This window comes from Paralichthys olivaceus, chromosome 4 (genome assembly GCF_024713975.1).
Source record: "Paralichthys olivaceus isolate ysfri-2021 chromosome 4, ASM2471397v2, whole genome shotgun sequence".
Lineage (NCBI taxonomy): Eukaryota > Metazoa > Chordata > Actinopteri > Pleuronectiformes > Paralichthyidae > Paralichthys > Paralichthys olivaceus.
Window position 1 is genome coordinate 4,622,528 of NC_091096.1, and position 20,397 is coordinate 4,642,924.

The 20,397-nt window shown below is 41.4% G+C and overlaps 4 protein-coding genes across 4 annotated transcripts in view; 3 read left to right on the plus strand and 1 right to left on the minus strand.

Annotated features, from left to right (window-relative positions):
* The first annotated feature begins 120 nt into the window (after window positions 1-120).
* Window positions 121-5,610, plus strand: lrrc8ab (leucine rich repeat containing 8 VRAC subunit Ab). The gene is made up of 3 exons (XM_069523370.1): window positions 121-247; window positions 2,237-4,355; window positions 4,472-5,610. The coding sequence occupies exons 2-3, from the start codon at window positions 2,244-2,246 to the stop codon at window positions 4,745-4,747; spliced, it is 2,388 nt and encodes a 795-aa protein (XP_069379471.1). The 5' UTR covers window positions 121-247; window positions 2,237-2,243; the 3' UTR covers window positions 4,748-5,610.
* A 3,846-nt stretch (window positions 5,611-9,456) lies between these two features.
* ppil3 (peptidylprolyl isomerase (cyclophilin)-like 3) lies at window positions 9,457-12,842 on the plus strand. Its single transcript, XM_020099091.2, has 6 exons — window positions 9,457-10,766; window positions 11,007-11,081; window positions 11,557-11,650; window positions 11,743-11,810; window positions 11,907-12,025; window positions 12,251-12,842. The coding sequence occupies exons 1-6, from the start codon at window positions 10,764-10,766 to the stop codon at window positions 12,375-12,377; spliced, it is 486 nt and encodes a 161-aa protein (XP_019954650.1). The 5' UTR covers window positions 9,457-10,763; the 3' UTR covers window positions 12,378-12,842.
* A 323-nt stretch (window positions 12,843-13,165) lies between these two features.
* On the plus strand, window positions 13,166-16,398 carry LOC109637003 (3-oxoacyl-[acyl-carrier-protein] reductase FabG). The gene is made up of 8 exons (XM_069523371.1): window positions 13,166-13,288; window positions 13,416-13,586; window positions 14,791-14,969; window positions 15,487-15,580; window positions 15,688-15,757; window positions 15,847-15,883; window positions 15,998-16,061; window positions 16,189-16,398. The coding sequence occupies exons 1-8, from the start codon at window positions 13,178-13,180 to the stop codon at window positions 16,345-16,347; spliced, it is 885 nt and encodes a 294-aa protein (XP_069379472.1). The 5' UTR covers window positions 13,166-13,177; the 3' UTR covers window positions 16,348-16,398.
* A 400-nt stretch (window positions 16,399-16,798) lies between these two features.
* Window positions 16,799-20,397, minus strand: part of col27a1b (collagen, type XXVII, alpha 1b) — a 60,049-nt gene continuing 56,450 nt past the window's right edge. Inside the window, exons 58-61 of the mRNA XM_020099064.2 lie at window positions 20,090-20,258; window positions 19,874-19,983; window positions 18,366-18,584; window positions 16,799-18,130 (exon numbers count right to left, since the gene is read on the minus strand). Of these exons, the coding sequence (XP_019954623.2) occupies window positions 17,984-18,130; window positions 18,366-18,584; window positions 19,874-19,983; window positions 20,090-20,258 (645 nt within the window). The 3' untranslated portion in view covers window positions 16,799-17,983. The remainder of the gene's footprint in view (window positions 18,131-18,365; window positions 18,585-19,873; window positions 19,984-20,089; window positions 20,259-20,397) is intronic.

The following is a 20,397-nucleotide window of genomic DNA, read 5'->3' on the forward strand; positions in this document are numbered from 1 at the left end:
GCAGGAGACAATAAACACACACACACACACACACACGCAGGTGACTTTCTCTTCTGTTCAGTATCTCCTGTTTGTGTTTGGCCACATTTTGATTTCTCACTGGTTTTCTTTATTTTCCAGATCTTCTATTGAGCCTCATGGCGATGAGTGTGGCGATGTTTAACCAAGAGCTTTGGATACACAGAGAGTGGCTGGTCCACCAGAGACACCCTCAGGCACAGGAGCACAGATAACACCTTCCACACTGGTGAGCACTTCTCGTAGTCGTGTTTGTCGGTGCTTCATCATCCTCCCGGTCCAAGGCCGCTTCAGTGGAATCCCTGAAAAAGTCCCTTTGAACTTGAGCCAGTTTATATCTGCTTATTTGGCCGAAGATCACACCAGGCGTCTTCACTTCCAGCTTTTACAGTTTCCTAAGAAAGTACAAGCCGTGACGAACGCCCGCTCCTGATACTGTGTGTGTGTGTGTGTGTGTGTTTTTGGAGGGGGGGCGTCAGTCAGGGTGCAATAGGTGACGGCAGAGTATTCCAGAGAGACAGTGGTTGGAGACAGCAGCTTCCATAAGGTAAACAGGATCTCCTCCTGAAGGTCGAGGGAGGTGCTTCTCAAGGCCCCCACAGACAATACTCTGTGTATTATTAACGGAAATGGCTAAGAATAGAGAGCAGGGGAGCAAGGTGGCTCCTCTGGCGGTCGTGTTGTTTGGGTTAAACCAGCCAAAACGGAACATCATCTGTGGAAGAGTGACTTCTCAAAGCTTACATGCTGGGTGTGTCACATTCGCGCGAGGCTAGAGGTTGATCTGGAGGGTTTTATTTGGCTCTACTGCACAGCAGCAGCCAGGGAGTAGTTGTGGATCTCTCTTTGACTCGTTATTTATGGAGTTACTGCGTTTTACAGTGTGGATTTGTAAGTAGAACCAATTTTCCAGTGGCTTAAAGAGCATTTCTATCTATCCTTGCACAAACCTATGTTGTTCATGCATGCTTTTTATATATATAGATTTTTTTAATATTATATTTTCATACCAACAGGTTGGAGTAATAACTTGCTACCTGAGAACAAGGTGTAGATTTGACTTTGACTTTGTCCTATCATACTATAGGAAATTTAATTTAGCCACCATATTACAAAAAATTAAACTTAAACAATTGAGTTATGCTTGAAAATTCCCTTTTTGTTTCTATTCATTTGTTTTTTATTGCCATGTATTCTGTGAAGCACTTGTTTAGACAAGTGCTATACAAGTGACTTTACTGTTGATATTATTATCTCTTATTAGTCTGATTCTTTATTTAGGTTTTCTTGGTCAAAGAATAGATCTGCCAACTCTGCTTGCCTGTCTATAATGTTACTTCACTTAGATGTTTTCCCTCAGTGACAGACATGCCCCTCAGTTGGGAAGCAGTGGCAGAAAACTGACATTCCTGGAATTGATGATTTGACAATCAACAAGAGCCAGTTCTAAATCCCCCTAATGTGTAAACAGGACAAAATCTTTGAGTTTGATTTGTTTTACAATGTTCACATACACATGACTGATATAGGTTTCTGTATCTTTATCCAAAAATGTCATTTTTGATTTTTCAACATATTAATATCATAATGATACATATTTATGCACTAAAATGCACTCATACCATGTGAAGCACTAAGTTACTGACTTATGTGTCCCTGGAAATTACAGTGCCCTTTTATTGAAAATCTGACCTTATTATTTAATATTAAACCAATAGAACATGACTGTTTTGTTCATTTATGTTTACAGTCTTCATACACTTATTAGACAGGTGTCTGTATATGAATTATTTGTTTATCTTCATATGGATAACCCATTAACTCCTAACCAAAATCTTGTCTTGTTTAAATTGAATTGCAGAAACTTTGACTTTATATTTTATTGATGTCTGGTTTGCCATTTGGCCACATTTGAAATGTTTTGTCCAGTTTGACTCCATTTTGAAGGCCGATTAATTGTGTGTGTTAAACAACAGCTAAATCAATAACACAGTAGCCAACCCCAATGAAGTCACTCAGGCAATTCTTGGTCACAACAATTGAGAATCTCTTTTTCATTAGTCCAAGCACCCTTCAAATTAACTGTCTGGATTTCTCTGATGTGTGACCTTGTTAGTTGGTATGTAATATTGATCTGTCAGTTTGGTATTGTGTTGTGGTTTAGGTATTGATGGAATTGAATTTATTATGTCCTAAAATCTCTTTCCCCCCCACACAGATAAACCATGATCCCCATCACTGAGTTGCGGTACTTTGTGGACACTCAGCCAGCGTACCGCATCCTGAAACCATGGTGGGATGTTTTCACTGACTATATCTCCATTGTTATGCTGATGATTTCCGTGTTTGGAGGGACATTGCAGGTCACCCAGGACAAGATGATCTGCCTGCCCTGCAAATGGGTGGTCAATGAGACCTGCAAAAAGAACTTCAACGCCACCCTCTCCACATCACTGTTCCTCGAGCCCAAAGGGATCCAGTACGATCTGGACCGTCACCAGTACAACTATGTGGACGCTGTGTGCTATGAGAACAGATTGCACTGGTTTGCCAAGTATTTTCCCTACCTAGTATTACTCCACACCCTTATTTTCCTAGCATGCAGCAACTTTTGGTTTAAGTTTCCACGAACTAGTTCCAAACTCGAGCACTTTGTGTCCATCCTGCTGAAATGCTTTGACTCCCCATGGACAACTAGGGCACTGTCAGAGACAGTGGTTGAAGAGAGTGACCCAAAACCGATGAAAATGAACGGCTCGATGGACCACAAGGAGTCCGTCATCAGTGAGGATGTTGAAGCAAGTGTTCCTATGCTCCAAAGGACAAAGACACGCTTTGAGCAGGGCATCGTAGATCGGACGGAGACGGGGGTTCTGGAGAAAAAAGAGGGTGAACAAGCAAAAGCCCTGTTTGAAAAAGTGAAAAAGTTCCGTATACACGTTGAAGAGGGAGACATTGTGTACAGACTGTACATCCGTCAGACTATCATCAAAGTCATCAAGTTCATTTTGATAATCTGTTACACAGGGTATTATGTGCATGATATTAAATTCAGCGTTGACTGTTCGGTAAATATAGAGAGTCTGACGGGTTACAGCGTGTACCGCTGTGCTCATCCGTTGGCTACACTTTTTAAAATCTTAGCCTGTTTTTACATTAGCTTAGTGGTGGTGTATGGTTTGATCTGCATGTACACACTTTGCTGGATGCTCCGGCGCTCTCTGAAGAAATACTCCTTTGAGTCAATACGGGAAGAGAGCAGCTACAGTGACATACCCGATGTAAAGAATGACTTTGCATTCATGTTGCACATGATCGATCAGTACGACCCTCTGTACTCTAAACGTTTTGCCGTGTTCCTCTCAGAAGTGAGTGAAAACAAGCTGAGGCAGCTGAACCTTAACAATGAGTGGACATTGGACAAGCTCAGGCAGAGGATCACTAAGAACTCTCAGGAGAAGTTGGAGTTGCACCTTTTCATGCTAAGCGGCATTCCAGACACTGTGTTCGACCTGATGGAGCTGGAGGTCCTTAAACTGGAGCTTATCCCAGATGTCACCATCCCCCCGATCATCGCCCAGCTGATCAACCTGCGGGAAATGTGGCTTTATCACACACCAGCAAAAATCGAAGCTCCAGCGTTGGCTTTTTTGCGCGAGAACTTGAAGTCCCTGCACATCAAGTTCACTGACATCAAGGAGATTCCCTTATGGATCTATAGTTTGAAGAATCTGAGTGAGCTCCATCTGACAGGGAATCTCAGCGCGGAAAACAACCGTTACATTGTCATTGACGGGCTTCGGGAGCTCAAGAGGCTCAAAGTTCTTCGTCTGAAGAGCAATCTCACCAAGCTACCTCAGGTGGTGACTGACGTGGGCATGCACCTCCAGAAGCTTTCCATCAACAATGAAGGCACCAAGCTGATGGTGCTCAACAGCCTGAAGAAGATGGTGAACCTGACAGAACTGGAGCTCATTCGCTGTGATCTTGAACGCATACCGCATTCGATCTTCAGCTTGCACAACTTGCAGGAGATCGACCTGAAGGACAACAACCTGAAGACCATCGAGGAGATCATCAGCTTCCAGCACCTTCATCGGCTCGTCTGCCTTAAGCTCTGGTACAACCAGATTGCCTACATTCCCATCCAGATTGGGACACTCACCAACTTGGAGAAGCTGTACCTGAACAGAAACAAGATTGAGAAGATCCCCAGCCAGTTGTTTTATTGCCGCAAGCTGCGCTTCTTGGACCTGAGCCATAACAACCTGACCTACATCCCAACCGACATCGGAACCCTCCAGAATCTTCAGTACCTGGCAGTGACGGCTAACAGGGTGAGCACTGTTTTCCAACCATTTTGAGCTTAATGTTGGGTATTTGATTGATTGTATCCTAACCCTTTCTCTCCTTCTCTTTGCCTTCACATCATCCTCCCTACCTCGGAATAAAGATCGAGAGTCTACCAAATGACTTGTTCCAGTGCAAGAAGCTTCGCACTTTGAATTTGGGAAACAATTGCCTGCACTCTCTGCCATCGCGGTTTGGAGAGCTGACCGGTTTGACACAGCTGGAACTGAGAGGAAACCGCCTGGAATGTCTGCCCGTGGAGCTGGGCGACTGCCGACAGCTGAAGAGAACCGGACTTGTGGTGGAGGAGGACCTCTTCAACACGCTGCCCACGGAGGTTAAGGAACAGTTGTGGAAAGTCGACAAAGAACAGGCTTAAACAGGTCACAGTGTCACTGTTAGTGAAGTCGGATACCCATCAACTGGGCCCCGAAACTGGAGGACTACTGGGGACAGTGTGTCCCAGAGGGCTTGCTAAAGGCGGCAGTAAACCTGCTGCGGTGTACTGCCCTTAAGGTTGGGTTATCAAGAACCAGTGCCAGTTTGGCAAAACCAAAATACTAAGTGTGGTAGCTTCTGGTTGTTCTCTTAGTTCCTAACTATCCAGTTGATTTTTTTTTTTCTTCCCTTTACATTCAACAATTATGCTTTTCAGCAATAATGTAGCAGGTGCCATTGTGATTATTTTTTCCCTCTGAATTGTGGTGGAGAAGTTTAAAAACTGCAAAATGTGGGTCAACTTTGCTACAACAGCAATGGAAATAAAACGAGGTTTCCGATAGGGTTGGGTTGATGGGCAATGGCTGTGGCCCCCTCCCCCGTTCGACTCTGACAGACAGTTGCAGCCTGCCATGCACAGATTCAGTGTCGACCTGGAAATATATATTTATTACTTGTCTGCGGGGATTTTGCCATAGATACACTACATGTAGGCTAGGCTACTTTAAGGAGTATTCGCCTGACGCCCGGGCCACACTGGCTGGACTTGCTTTTCACTTTGGGCGAACATGTTAACAGATTAGAGCGGCCACACTGACTCCAGTTCAGCCGCAGAAGCCGTGCTGCTCATCCAGAGAATAGAGGACTCGCCAATTTTCTCTGCATAACACATGCTATTCATAGAAGACTAGAAAGTGAAAATCATCTTTCACCACAGTTTTAAGTATCTGTTGAATGTGTCACAAACACAAATGTTTGCAACACATCCTGTACACGTTTTAAAAATAAAAGCACTCCAGCGTGTCTGTTGACTGAATCCATTCATTTGTTTTAACAAGGCTTTGATTGTTGATGAACCAGAAGATGCAGAGCTTGATGACATAGTGTCCTGGCATTTAGTTGAGTACACAATCAGACTTTTATTCAAGGAAACAGTAGTTACACCAGCAGCTCTGCTGCAGAACCGCAGCAGACACGCTGCCAGTGTCAACATCAGACAACCGCGACACGCAGCAGAACCGTGGCAGAGCTGCTCCACGGTGCATCTGCAGCCAGTAAGAAGCTGCAGAAGGAAGCCAATGAATTCTCCCGTTCTCTGCTATCCCAGTGTTAAACACATAGCCTCCTAATCGTTATATTGTTACTTACATCTTTTCACAATGACCCCCCTTCTTTGGGCATTGTCCATCACGATGTTTCACTGCATGCATCGTCATGTGCCAATTAAGTTAACATCCCCCAACCCTAGTTTCCAATGTTTGGTTTTTGGTAAATAAAGGTAAGAAAGGGTTCTTGTCAAATCAAGTTTCATCACACTACTGTAAGAATGTGTCCAGTGAAATCAGGAGCAAACAGGGTGATCTCAGAGACCTCTCCCTCTTAATTGCGTTTTGCAAACATCATTTTCTCCAGTGTTTCTGATCTTCATTAAACTCCTCACTGTATTGTAGCATGCTTAGGTAAAAAACATGAAACTGGTTAAGACAAGAGGCTGAAACTTTAATATGTTAGGGGGGAAAAAGGTTATATTCACTTACAATATGACAATAATATAATTGTATGCAATGACCTGTATCCGTCACAAGCATACTACACATTCAAGTTAGCAATTCCACAAGTTTGAATCCGAATCTTGGCTCCGAAGTCTCTGTCAGTTGTCCAGAACTGACCTGAAACAAGAAACATAGCTCTGGTGTTAAGTGTGTCTGCTTCAGATGGATGTTGATGACGTCCAGATACCTGAGGTCTGCTTGAAAAATGTTGAAACATGCTGTCTCTGAGTTGTTGGATGAGGTGGGAAGACGAGGGTCAGTGAGGACACAGTGCAAGTGCTACACAGGAGTTGTCGTCTTAGGCTGGCCTGAGTGTTGATAACAATACATTTGGTGTTTAAGACTGAAGAGTTTGATCCTTACTGATTGAGGAAAGACAAGTACTGCTCTGTGTCGCAGTGTATGAGGAGCATTACAAAGCATCAAGCTGCACACAGTGAAATTAGTCGAGCATCTTACCAGGGAGCAGAATACTAATGAGTGGGAATGTGAGCTGGTTCCTTGTTTGCAATGAGTTGCACAAAACAAAATGTACAAACTTTGGGGAAATGCTGACGAGCTTTGCTTAACTGATACTCAAACCCTGTATTAGTTTATTAACTACGCCGTCGTGGATATGATGGTCTTCGTGTATACACTGATATTTGAGTCGTAAGACAATGACATGTCTTCGAAACCTGTCTGAGCACCTGGCCATGTGTTCATGTAATGTTCTTGTAACATTGTAATGTGATGTTTGTATCTCAATAAGGAAATTATCTTTTTAATCTCACTGAAATGCATTATTACATTGAGCACCCGTGCTTGAGCTTAAAGCCATCATTGAAAACAATAATTGCATTTTTTATGGGACAGAAAGAACATTGCAATAGGATCCAACAACCATCAATGAAATTAAAAAGTGACATTTTAAACTTTTGATTTGACTTGAAAAAGTATAAAACTTATCAATAAACAAGCCACAATCCACTTGTCATTAATTTCAGTGGCAAGAACAATTAGGCTTTATTTTTGAAACAGCCACAGATTTCAGGTCCTTTCCCTTAACTTTGATTTACTCCTTGTGTTTTTGTATTGTTATTGTTGTTCACCCGTGTTTTTAGGCGAATATTGCAGTTTTGATAATGCTCCTTTAAAATAACAGATTAGCACGGCACCACCTCACTGCTAACCACCACCTTAAGATAGCAAGGCGTAAAACAAGGCCTCATTTTAAAACCAAGAAACCTTCGGGGGCTCAGACACAAGCAATGGCATTTTCTATTTTAACAGCATGGGCACTAGACTGCATTGGTCTGGAACTGATTAAGAAATGTGTCATGATTGGCACCGCTTTGCACGGGGTGTAAAAAAAAAAAAAAAAAAAAAAAATCTGCTCTTATATGAAAAAGTGATCGTAGCATCACACTGGAGTTAAAATGTCAGTTCTTGAAGTTAAACAATATTCCTGTGAGGGAAATAAAAAAAAGACAAAATGCTAGAAAAGAAGAAAAAAAGATTCTTAAAGCCATATTTACAAAGTCATATCTTACTATTTTAACTTGTCAAATTAGATTTAAGAGAGTTAAAGCTAACTTCTCACCTTACTGTAGTGTTTTACTTCGATTATTCACACGTATGTAAGGGTTGGCTACAACGTGATGTACATTTTGGCATCAGTTGTACGAGACGTCCTTGTGCCGTCACGACCCTACGAGAGCATCAGCTGCATGTTCTCCTGAAAACAGACGAGACGGAGGTGTGCTAAGAAAAACATCCACGTGTGTCTGTAAGAGTAATTGAGGTTCTCAATGTTTTCTCAACCTATCACAGTTTTTATTTGATTTCACTGAATTGTTCAAGATGTTATAATGTTTCTATATATTTTTTGCGTCCCATCATTAATGGGCGTCCGTACTCTCCAGGTCAGCTCGTGTCATTGTCACCGTGTTTATTTCTCTGGTTTCAAAGTGCGATCGTTTCATGAGACAAAGTTTCAAACTTTTACCCTTAGACTTTTCTTCCCTTGTGTTTTTCTGCCACATTATGCAGCGTGATGCTCAAAATGTGGAATTCAAGATCAATGCAGAGCTCTGACAAAGTTCAGCTCACAACAGGGGTTCCTGTGTTTACTCTGAGAATTAAAAAAAAAAAAAACCTCAGTCTATGTTTTAACCTAACTGCAAGAAAACTCCGAACAGTAGCAATATCCAAAAAACTGGGTTTAAAAACATTGGAATGGTTATGTGCATGTATTTCATGAACATGTTAAACTATCCTTAACTGTGCAATATTGCCTTTATTTAAAACTATGTAAGCGTCAGTAGTGATGTAGTTTTCAGATGTGCATGGGCATTTATTTCTGTTGCATTCATTTTACTAAGGTGATGGTGACTTTCAAGTTGAGCTGATTAGAGGAGCCGGGAGAATGCTTTTGTTCTATAGCACCTCTGCCATATGTCACATATAGGTCAATGCAAACACTGGTATACAACTTACTGAATACACTGCATGTTTTCTGATATGGGAAGGTTGAAGAGAATGACTGCCAGCCACGAGATTATAAAGGTATTTGATTAATATAAGTATCTACAAAAACGCAATTAGTTTGCTCCTTACCTTTAAATCCCAAACTGGAGCATTTAAAATGATTTCCAGATCACCTCAGCAATACGCCACAGACTAAGACAATCAATTTAAGGCTGACATCACAAGTGTCAGATGTCAGGTCTTGTAGTGAGAACTGCAAGTAAATGGTCAGTATATTAAAAAAATCATAGTGTAGGTTGCTAGTAAAGTGGTTTTAGTAAATAGATTTTTGTCTCATAGTCATGTTTATATTTTTTCTAGATTTTCCGTCTTCTTTATCTTTGTTTTTCATTTTGACAGCTATTAGTATTATAATAGTAAAACAAAATTTCTCAGGAAACCAGCTGTACTCACTTCTCTTATGAGTTGATTGCCTATTTTTTTTATTACACCGGGTTTTTCTTATTTATTTAAACAGTTGTGGTAACATTTTATATGCAGTTCTATACATTATTTTCTAGTTTGGTGTATTTAATATCAACTGCTGGTTTAAAACAAAATGTGTTTGTGTTTGTGTTTTTAAAGAGACCACTTGGTTTAACCTTGGATTCTGTGTTGTTTTTTGTTTTCCATCAATGACCGGGTATTGAATGAGCTGTTGTGTCCGATTTGTTTGAATTGTGATTGTTATTAGCACAGATGGACGTGTGTGTGAGAGCTTTGTGTGTGTACAGTATGTGCGTTTGCATGATGGGACTTAGCGACCCCATGTTATCCATGTCCTTTGTTCTTTAAAAAAATATATAATTTTGGGTACAAGGTCATTTTCAACATTCCCCATCTCCATTCCAATCATAGCTGATGTACATACATGAGTTTGTGCAGTGATTTTATCATTATGATTATTATTATTTGCCAAAATGTTTTCATTGTTAAAGGAAATCATTTTCAGTGTTGGCCCTTATGACAGCGAGTCAGGACATATGTCTCATCCTCTTGTACACCCTCCCCTGGGGTAAAGTAAAATAAACTTGGTTGACCACATTTGTATTTGTCTGTTCTGCTTCTGCTCTGGTGATTTGGAAAAGTCAGTTTACTCTGGTATTATCATTTCCTCCAATGCCATGTAGGACACTGGTTAATGATATGGTCTTAATATTTATTCAGAGGTTTCTTAGAAGTAGCAGTAGCTCTTACTATTTGATGAACATGTCATAAACACAGAGTTCTGTTATTTGTGTGACATGATAAGGGCCTTGCACTTACATCCCTCTTTTCTACTCAAAGGTTTTTAAGTGGGCATCTGTGTCAAATCCACTTTTAAGGACCATCATTATGCCAGATGTGTGCTTATAATAATCAAATGAACCCAAAGAAAATCTGATGATATCCAATCTACAACGCTTCGAGGAGCATGAGAGGGAAATGGTGGGTTTAAGGGCCCAGATGTTTATTTGAGGTGTACGTGTTCACGTCTTAACAACATCATAAAGTTACTCTTTATGTACACTGCTTATCCACTTTGAGTTTTTATTTAGTGCGATAATTAAATTCAAACAAAAAATAATTAAAAAGTTTAATATAAGTAATATAATATAACATATAAAAAGTCAGATACACTACTAAAAACTATAAATCTCTATGCACTCAAGGATGCAGTGTTACATTTAAGCATCTATCTATCTATTCATCTATCTATCTATCTATCTATCTATTCATCTCTCTCTCTCTCTCTCTCTCTCTCTCTCTCTTTCTCTCTATCTGACAGTTTTATAATAACAGTACAGTTTCTTCACCCACCCCCAATGATGTGGCATGTGGAACCATTCTACGCCGGGTCCCTGCGCGTAGTCGGACACGTTTCTCCGACACACCTTCGTTGGCCCTGCGTCTGAAATGGTAAATTAAATGTTGCAGCATTTTCCAGCTGAATTCATCTCCATTTAAATATCGGAATAAATAGCAAACAAATTATAAACTCTTTTTTTTTTTTTTTTTACTTCATCGCAGTTGATGCAGCTAAGATACATTTCGCTAAACACGCTTATTTAACATGGAAGTAGCTTAGTTTTGCTATATGGGCTAACAGGCTACACAGCTAGCATCACTACGAGCTTTGTGTTCTCTTGTGTCTCACAGGCTGTCACTCTCCACACGGACCTGGGAGAAGTTAAGATCGAGTTGTTCTGTGAGCGAACACCGAGAGCATGTGAGGTGAGTGACACACACACACACACACACACACACACACACACACATACACACACATGAACCTCCACTGTTTCCCTCGGAGGCAGGTTTGAATGAAGTTTCTCGCTGTGGTTGAGGGGAGCTGTTATGATAGTTTACCATTTGGGTGTGTTTTCTATTCACCCATGTGCAGAACAATATGTGCAGATGTGGTTATAATAAAGTTTATGATTACACTGTAAAATATCAAGCCTAGGGTAAATTTCTGCGTCGTGTGGGTTTTCTAAAGACGTCACCTGGTTCATGGAAAATGTATTCTTCTTTTAAATTTCCCTCGACATCAATAAAGTATCCATCCGTCTATCTAACGTCTCTATCGGCCACTTAATGGGTACAAGAATTGATATAAGCATCAGCCTTTAAAATTCTATATTCATCTGGTTCTTGTATTCTCGACTTGATGAAGTCTTCATATTTCATGTCCCTTTTTGTTTTACAGAATTTTCTGGCTCTGTGCGCCAGCGGCTTCTACAACGGTTGCGTCTTCCACAGAAATATCAAAGGCTTCATGGTTCAGACGGGAGATCCCACAGGTTTGTCACAGCTCTCGTGTGTGATCAGTACCTGAAATTTCAGCATTCACCTTTCTCACTTGGTTATCCTGTCTTCCAACTCAATGTTGTAGGAACGGGTAAAGGAGGAACAAGTATATGGGGTCGCAAATTTGAAGATGAGTACAGTGAGCACTTAAAAGTGAGTTGGCTAGTTTTTATAAATATTTGATTTTCATTCAAGGGGTCAAAGTTCAGTGTTGTAACTCTTGCGTTCTTCAAATTTGTTTCATTTCAGCATAATGTGAGAGGGGTCGTCTCGATGGCGAATAATGGCCCCAACACGAATGGATCCCAGTTTTTCTTCACATACGCCAAACAGCCACATCTGGACATGAAGTACACTGTGTTTGGAAAGTATGTAACCTGTTTACCAACCAATCAATGAATGATTCTGTGAGATGAAATTAGTGCTGCTAATGTAAATGAGAGCAGTCAATCAATCTTGTCAGTTATTGATCAAATTTAATTTATATAATGCATCATAAACTGAAGGGGCATCCTCAGGCCTTTTTGTACACGTCTCTGCATGACCTCTGTTCAGTTTAGGTCAGCTGACCTCTCACTCTCTTCAACACACAGGATTATTGATGGCCTGGAGACGCTGGATGAACTGGAGAAACTGCCCGTCAATGAAAAGACGTTTCGACCGCTGACTGAAAGTCGGATAAAGGATGTGACCATTCACGCAAACCCTTTTGCTGTATAACCCACCTGCACATCAAATTGTGTTAGTGTGTGGTACCTGGCCAAAGTTAAAATTAATCATTTGTGTTTATGCTACAGATTGAATCGACATCAATAAGTGAAAGACTGAGGCTGTGAGATGTTTCAAAGTGAGGTTTATAGATCAAGGTTTACTTGTCACAGATCTAGAATTTAAATGGGTTTTTAGGTGGAAAACATCTTATTGTCTAAATAAATAAACATTTTCACTGTTTGATTTCGACCGGTTTTAGCCTCATCTATTATTGAAAGTTATAAGAAATGCCTATTTTTCTTCAAAACAATTTCAGCATCTCACAGCATTTGTAATGGAAATTATACTTAACCTGTTCATTTCCTTCTTTGTCTTCTCGAACATTTACACCATAAAAATAATTTTTGTTTCTTTAAACTGACTGTAAATGTACAACCTTGTTTTTTAACTAAATAAATCTTTTGTACTTGTTTACTCGTGGTCCAATTCATAATTCAGTAGCATTTTTTATTAGCATAAAAAAGAAAGACAACTAAAATGGTTTTAACTTTTCCATTAAGTTTAAAAACTGTATATGCACATAATTTAAAAACGAATCCCTTTTATTTATCAATTTAATTAAAATATTTCCCAGTTTAATTTTTACTTTTCTGTCACTCATTTTATTTATGTCGTATAGATATAAATGGAGTTATATAGTGAGCCTTGTGTATTAGACGGGTTTTGATGATCTGATAATGATAATAATGATAATAAAGGTGTGGTGTAGTTTGTTTACAGTCTGAGGAATCATTCATGATGTAGTAACTATGAACTACGCTCGTCCTGTGACGTCATCATCAGTGGACGAAGCATGCCTGTCAGGTTCACATAGACAACACACAGTCCTCAGAGAAATGGCGTCAGACGATGCATTTAAAGTAAGTTTCCTGTTCAATGACCGTTGTGTCATTAATATAATCTAATGTTTCCTCGTTAAGCAGCTGTCTGTGTGTGTGTGTCTGTGTGTGTGTGTGTGTGTCTGTCTGTGTGTGTGTGTGTGTGTAGGTGTCTTCTCTGAGGGGGAAAGTGACTCTGATAACCGGGGCCAGCTCTGGGATCGGGGCAGGAACGAGTCTCCTCTTCGCTAAACTCGGAGCTTTGCTCGCTCTGAACGGACGCGACGAGGAAAACCTCAAGAAAGTGTCTCAGCAGTGCGTCGACTGTGGCGCTGCTCAGGTACACACACACACACACACACTGTCACTCACACACACACACACTGTCTCACACACACTCTCACACTCACACACACTGTCACACACAGACTATATACACACTGGATTGATTGATTGGTTGATTGATCCCGAGGGAAATGTAGACATCCAGTTTTAAACAGAACAGTCAAACACAAGAGCACAAGAATAATAATGAGTCAAGTTCACTGCACCAGAACTACAGAGCTGTCACTGTGTATATATATATTATATATTTGGAGTACAGATGTTTCAAGTATAAGGTGATTGAAAGACACAAGTAACTGAGTATTGAAGCCAAATATAAATATAAATACATATATTCAAAGATAGATAGCTGAAGCTGAACAAAGCTGTGCATTAGACTAACCTGTAAAAAGAAACTATGGTGCAGCAAATGTCAGTGTGTATGCATTCCATCTGCAGAGATTTATTCTGAAGTTGTGCAGGGGAATCCTGGATCTGCCCCAAAATATTATGGATTCCTCCTGTTAAAACAAAATTAAATTAAAATAAAGTAAATAAGAGTCACGGAGGTATGGATTCTTCCCGGGGTCAGACTCCATTCCTCCAGAAAATTGACTGAAAATCGGTTGAGGCTAACTTTGCCAACAAACAAACAAAAAGATGAAAACATGACACTTTGCTATGGGATGAGGGTGAAACCTAAGTTGTTAAATCATCCTGTGCAGCATGAATGTACAGTGAATGTTCATGAGTGAGGATAATATCGACACTACTGTTACTCATCATTCTTGTTCGCTGGGCTCCTGCTCCACCTTCAACCTTCCAGCAAAGGTTCTTACAAGATCCAGAAATCATGAGCACATCACAGCCTCATTGCACCTGAGCTGTTTTTTATTCCTTGTTTTAAAAATGTTAAATTGTTAAAAACTCGGCTGCTCGACTTCTAATCATATTACACATGTTTCAGCCACGTCGCAGTGGCTCCCTGTTTGTTTTAAGGATTGATTTTTGAGATATTATTGATTTGCCTGTCAGGCCTCTCCCTGGCCTGGCCCCTGAGTGTATTTTAGACTTTCTGATCCCATATGAACCTTTGCCTGGCTCCTCAGTGTTCCAGAGTCCAGGGACAGAACCTTTAGGCCCCGAAGCTCTGGAATGAGCCCCAAGAGGAAATAAGGCTCACAGAGTCATGAATGATTTTGCGCTTCTTTACCGTGCAGCCTTTGCTTGTTCCTGGAGATCTGACGGACGAGGAGACGGTGAAGACGACAGTGGAGAAGACCATCGCTCACTTCGGCCGCCTGGATGTCCTGGTCAACAGCGCCGGTATTCTGGCCATGGGCAGCATCGAGACGTCGGACCTGGCCCAGTACGACAGAGTCATGAACATCAACGTCAGGTAAGAGACCTGACAACTTGAGAGTGCAGTGGCAGGGATGGTGGTCCTGTGAATGCTGCAATACTTTTAGGTTTGACTGTTATTGTGTCATAAGGTGAACGTTGATATTAATTGTCAGAGAGAAAGATATGAATTGTAAGGCAATTCATTTATCACTTTTTTTTAACCATCACTCAAAACACTACGAGACACATACACACAGTGTTGCTATGTGCTGCACTTTTCATGCTCTTTGAGAGCGTGTGAATTATCTGTGATCCAGAATATTAAATGTGTGGATCCAGTGCATGACTGAAAGTGTGACAGCTGATTGGTTTGGATTCACACCTCATCATCCCTCTACTCTCTCACCGCTGTGCTTCCCTGTCTCTATCAGAAATAAAAACAATAGGCCCGAAAATATTTCTTAAAAGGATAAAAGAATGTTTTGCGTCTACACTGATGGTTATTAACTTAATACAGAGTGATACTTTTTCCCATTTTAAACATTCCCTCTATGCGTTGACTCATTTTCCAGATCCATCTACCATCTGACTCAACTGTGTGTCCCGCACCTGATTAAGACCAAAGGCTCCATCGTCAATGTGTCCAGCGTCAATGGACAGAGATCAGTGAGTGTTCAGCAGCTGGACAGAGGTTTCCGACATCGACCTCCATTTGCTCTTTATCTATCGTCAAGCATCTTTGAGACCTGTGATATTTGTTTGTCTCCCTGCAGTTCCCTGGTGTGCTGGCCTACTGCATGTCCAAGTCCGCCATCGACCAGTTCACACGCTGTATAGCGCTCGGTGAGCCGTCTGAGCTGTTTGTGTTCAACACTGTAAAGGTTCATGTCGAAAAGGTTCACAGGAAATCACATGACTGCTTTTTGTTTCAGAGCTTTCATCGAAGCAGGTCCGAGTGAACTCTGTGTGGTACGGGAACATTTTGCATAATCGACATTTTCCTTATTTTTCAAAATCAGTTTTCTCTGTTGAAATCGAGCATTTCTGTTTTTATATCATATCTTTCTGTTTTGATCTCCTCAGCCCAGGTGTGATTATCACAGATGTCCACAAGAGAGCAGGACTGGATGAGGAGCAGTACGCTCAGGTAACGCATCATGACGTGACACTAGTGTGTTGTGTTCTTTATCGTCTTCTGCCTAGAAGATAAAAGAACAGAAGATGGAAACTAAATATGTCTTCCCTCGTCCTCGTTCTGTCTGTTTCGCCGCCAGTTTCTCGCCAAGTGTAAACAGACCCACGCCCTCGGTCGACCTGGCGAGGTGGAGGAAGTGGCCCACAGCATCGCCTTCCTGGCGTCCGACGCTTCCAGCTTCATTACCGGAGTCAACCTACCCGTAGACGGTGGCCGCCACGCCATGTGCCCAAGATAAGGCTGTGTATGTTAACATAGAGCAGTCTGCTAATATAGTACTTTCAAACTCTCCAAGTCTCTGCGTCTTTGTATCCAACAACACTGTGGTTGACAGAATTTGCTGCAGTGCCACAAAAATTAAACTGAGGAGAAATGTTGCGGAGAGGGAAACAAACAACAAGGCATTACTTCAAGGACACCATTTTTCTTTGTGTTTACAATGGCAGGAGCTGTCAGGACGTTGACAGTTTCAGGTGTGAAACGAACAGACGGAGACTAAAATGTACTTTTCCGAGTAGGCAGTTTAAATGCATTTTGTTATCTCGCTTTGCTTCTGCTATGAAATGTTCAATGATGAGGAAAAATAACTGAAAGCTGCTTATCAACAAAAGGTTTTAGACATTTATTAAATTACCTTTTTCATTAGACTTCATTCACACAGCATAAAATGTCTGTACAGACCTGTGAGCTCATGTAATGTGGTGGTTTATTGTTGTGTATTGTGACAAATCCTCTGAGTGTGATACAGATCGGTGGGACTGCTGCGCAAATTAACCAACAGTTAATTAAGTTAAGTTAATGTCCCAAAATACAGCTGATTGTCCAGGACTGTAACATAATCAAACGTAAAACCTCAAACAGACTGAAGAATCTTTTAAGCTCCACATGAGTGAGAATGTGCTTAAAACACGGCCTTGATATCTGGTTTTGAACTGGAACACGAATCAGAATTTAAATAATATTTAAATAGACTCCACTGTAGCAAATACAAGCTGCATAGTTAAACATCTACATTTTAACAATGAGAAAGAAACTTTATTCATAGTGTCAGACTCGTAAAAAAAAAAAAAAAAGAGTACTGAAAATGTAAGAATACCATGAAAATATAATTTAATGAATTTGTAATTCGTTTTGTGTGTTTTACAATCTTCCCTTTTATTCGTAAAGCACAGACTTTGCTTTGCTGAGAGCTGACGGGGGTTTATTGTTGGCGTGTCAACCGTTGCAGCACCAGGTTTCACCTCTGCGTCGTCCCACTTGCTGTGAGATGCGAGGTGCGGTACGAGGTAGCATCTGGACACACCGGTTCTCGGTTCACACTGTGGAAACCTTTGGCGGAAACTTAAACACGGAAAGCACCACACAGCAGTTTGAAACGTCTGTTTACACGTGGGGTGTCTCAGCACTGGACAGTTAGCGAAGGCTCATAAAGACTTACCTGGTGGCAGCATGTGCCTGTTTACCTGAATGAGTGGATGGATGGTGTATATGCCGAAAGGCTGCGGAACAATAACTATTGCACTTTATATTACAATATACAGTACATATACATGTATAAATAATATCTTAATATTAAAATAGGAATTATTGCAATTGCAGATGTAACGTTTCCTTATTTCTGTACAGATATTACTTCCAAAAGGGGCATTCAGATCTTTCCAGTCTCTGAAAAAGAAGCTTATTATTGTTTTCCATAGGCTGATCAGTGCCTCAAGTCTTAACTCTGCATTTCTAATGGGCTGCCTCTCTCCGGTGCCGACTCCTGTTTCTGCAGTCCAAGCATTTGTTGTAGAGAGAAGACGGAGGTCTGAGGGACTCGTGTCCCCCATGCAGTCACTCCTTTAAGGAGTATTCCTGACCCCCTCCACAGGGCCCTATAAGAAGCACACGGGTCCAACCTCGAGGTGATAGCGTGCCCCGGGTTCTGCTGTCGGTAGATTGTGCACATCCACTATGGGGAGCAGGTTCGGGTCCTGGGTCTGGAAGATGAAGTGGGTCTGATGCCAGCGTCCATCTTTGATCTGAAAGTGAAAGATGCATCATGTCATGTGCTGTGTTAATGTGAAAGATGGCATTCAAAGGGTCAGTTCTCCAGGGCTGTGTCACTAATCACTATATAGTGAGTTTGCCTTGATGTAGGGGTGCCCTTCTTCAGCTGAGTACCTTATCAAGTGTTTCATCCTTTTCATCACAAGACTAAAGCACTAGATCAGCCTATTGCTGTGACGATTTTGTGAGCATGCTAACAGTGCGTACCCAGCAGTCATCGATGGGTATGTGCGGCTCCAGGAGGTCCCCTGCTCTTATCCTCTCTCCGCTCCAGGCCTTGAAGCTCACGGCCCTGGTTGAAGGCTGCAGCGAGGGTCCTGCTGCCCACACCGCAGTGTTGAGACAGTGAATGATGATGTGCTGCACGGCCTCTGTGCTCAAGAGGTGGATGAAGTTCATCTGGATACGACCCACTCCTATCTCCAACTGTGAGGCAAGTGGATTTTTGACAAGTTACTGATCATGAGTTTCATTATTTAAAGTCAGAATCTGCATATCGTGTGTGTGGATGTGATTCAGAGCGCAGGTCTTTCAGGGTTGTTATGGAAGCTATTCCAAAATACACTATATGGACAAAAGTATTGGGACACCTACAGGAGCTTTTAAGACATCCCCGGGTCAGACACTGAAGTGGGCCTGACTCTCTGTCTCCGTTCTAGTTCATCCCACAGGTGTTGGATGGGGTTGAGGTCAGGGCTCCTGGTCAAGTTCTTCCAAACCAGACTCACCCAACCGTGACTTTATGGACCCTGCTTTGTGCACTGGGGCGGAGTCATGCTGGAACAGAACACCTTCCCCCAAACTGTTTCCACAAACTCGAAGCATAGAATTGTCCAAAATGTGTTGTTAAGCGGAAGCGTGAAGATTTCCCTTCCTTGGAACTAAGGGGCCGAGTCCAACCAATGGCAATGTGACTAAAACAACGTGTCCTTATTCTTTTGTTCATATCGGGATTTCATTAAGTGTTTCATCGTGAGCTCCAGAGGATTTGAAAATCATATGTAAAGTAGAGAATGGGCCTGTTTTTTATTGAGCTTGCTCACAAGCTTTCCTGGTTTAAATATTACTAACTGGTAATTGTTGTGAAGTGTTGGTCAACTTGAGCACGTGCACATTCCCATGTGGGAATTGAGGTATTGATATTAATTAGAATGAGTTGCATCTGGATCCCAAATTCTGTCTTTGAGGATCACTGTCTTATTTTATTTGCTGTTAATACAGGAATTGGATCAGAGTATGATGGGTTGTTTTTTTGTTTTTTTTGCTGTAGAGCTGAAATAAAACTCCAAAATGAAAGGATGAAAGGATGGACGACAGATTCTTCAGGTTAACTTGCCAACTGTGTGTCTTTTTGATGGTGATTTAGCCAAGTCTGAAGATTAAATGTGACTCCCTAAGATTCAATGAATGATTTATCCGTCCAAATAGTGCTTGTGTTTATTGTACAGAGCCAGAAAATGAGCAGCTGTGTTCCTTTATTTATCACATCAGTGGCATTACATAGACAGTCACACAGCCAAACTCAAACTCTGGGCTTCTCTACTTCTTGAGATGTCCTAAGACAACATGAGGAAAACGTTATCCTCAAGGACATGAGCGCTCGTAGATTTAATATTCATCCTCTGTCTGCACAGAATTCTCCTGAAGCGATCCCTTCTCTGTCTAAATGATACGTGTTAAAATTTTATAGGGCGTTTTGTCTGAGAGAGGCAAACCTTGGATACTGTGATCGGTTTCAGGCAGGTTTGTCCTCCAGCGGTGAAGTTGCACGTCACCTCAACAGTGTCAGCAGTGCAGCCGAGGTTTGGGTCGATCCAGTACGTGCCTATCAAAGACGAGCAGCCGGGTGTGGAGGGGGAAATGGCTCTTATCAATCAAAACACATTGAATATACGTATGGGAACGACAGAGCGGTTTAAACGTCTCCTCACCGTCGTACATCCTGTGTTCACAGTTGTAGAGGTCTCTGCAGATTCTGGCAGGATTGTCATGGGTTCCCAGCGGGTTCTTTAAACTCTGGATCAGAGTGCTCAGATGCTGCAGGGTCTTGAAAACCTCTGTGCCCTGGTCTAACATGGGCTGGTCCAAGTTCTGAAAGGTCTGCATTAAAAATATTTTCCTTATCACTTTTCTTTACACCACATTATTTTGTTCCTCTTAAGCCTGGAGATATATTTACAGTTTAGCCAAGTGTTCACATACTTGCTGTACTTTTCATTCTATAACTAAAAAACATGAC

Bases quoted from the DNA above. Each gene is read 5' to 3' on its own strand.
- lrrc8ab (XM_069523370.1), top strand. From the start codon at position 2,244: ATGATCCCCATCACTGAGTTGCGGTACTTTGTGGACACTCAGCCAGCG. The intron at 4,356-4,471 runs GTGAGCACTGTT...CTCGGAATAAAG, and splicing joins TGGCAGTGACGGCTAACAGG to ATCGAGAGTCTACCAAATGA.
- LOC109637003 (XM_069523371.1), top strand. From the start codon at position 13,178: ATGAACTACGCTCGTCCTGTGACGTCATCATCAGTGGACGAAGCATGC. The intron at 14,970-15,486 runs GTAAGAGACCTG...CTCATTTTCCAG, and splicing joins GTCATGAACATCAACGTCAG to ATCCATCTACCATCTGACTC. The intron at 16,062-16,188 runs GTAACGCATCAT...TTTCGCCGCCAG, and splicing joins ATGAGGAGCAGTACGCTCAG to TTTCTCGCCAAGTGTAAACA.
- ppil3 (XM_020099091.2), top strand. The intron at 11,082-11,556 runs GTGAGTGACACA...TTTGTTTTACAG, and splicing joins GAACACCGAGAGCATGTGAG to AATTTTCTGGCTCTGTGCGC. The intron at 11,811-11,906 runs GTGAGTTGGCTA...GTTTCATTTCAG, and splicing joins AGTACAGTGAGCACTTAAAA to CATAATGTGAGAGGGGTCGT.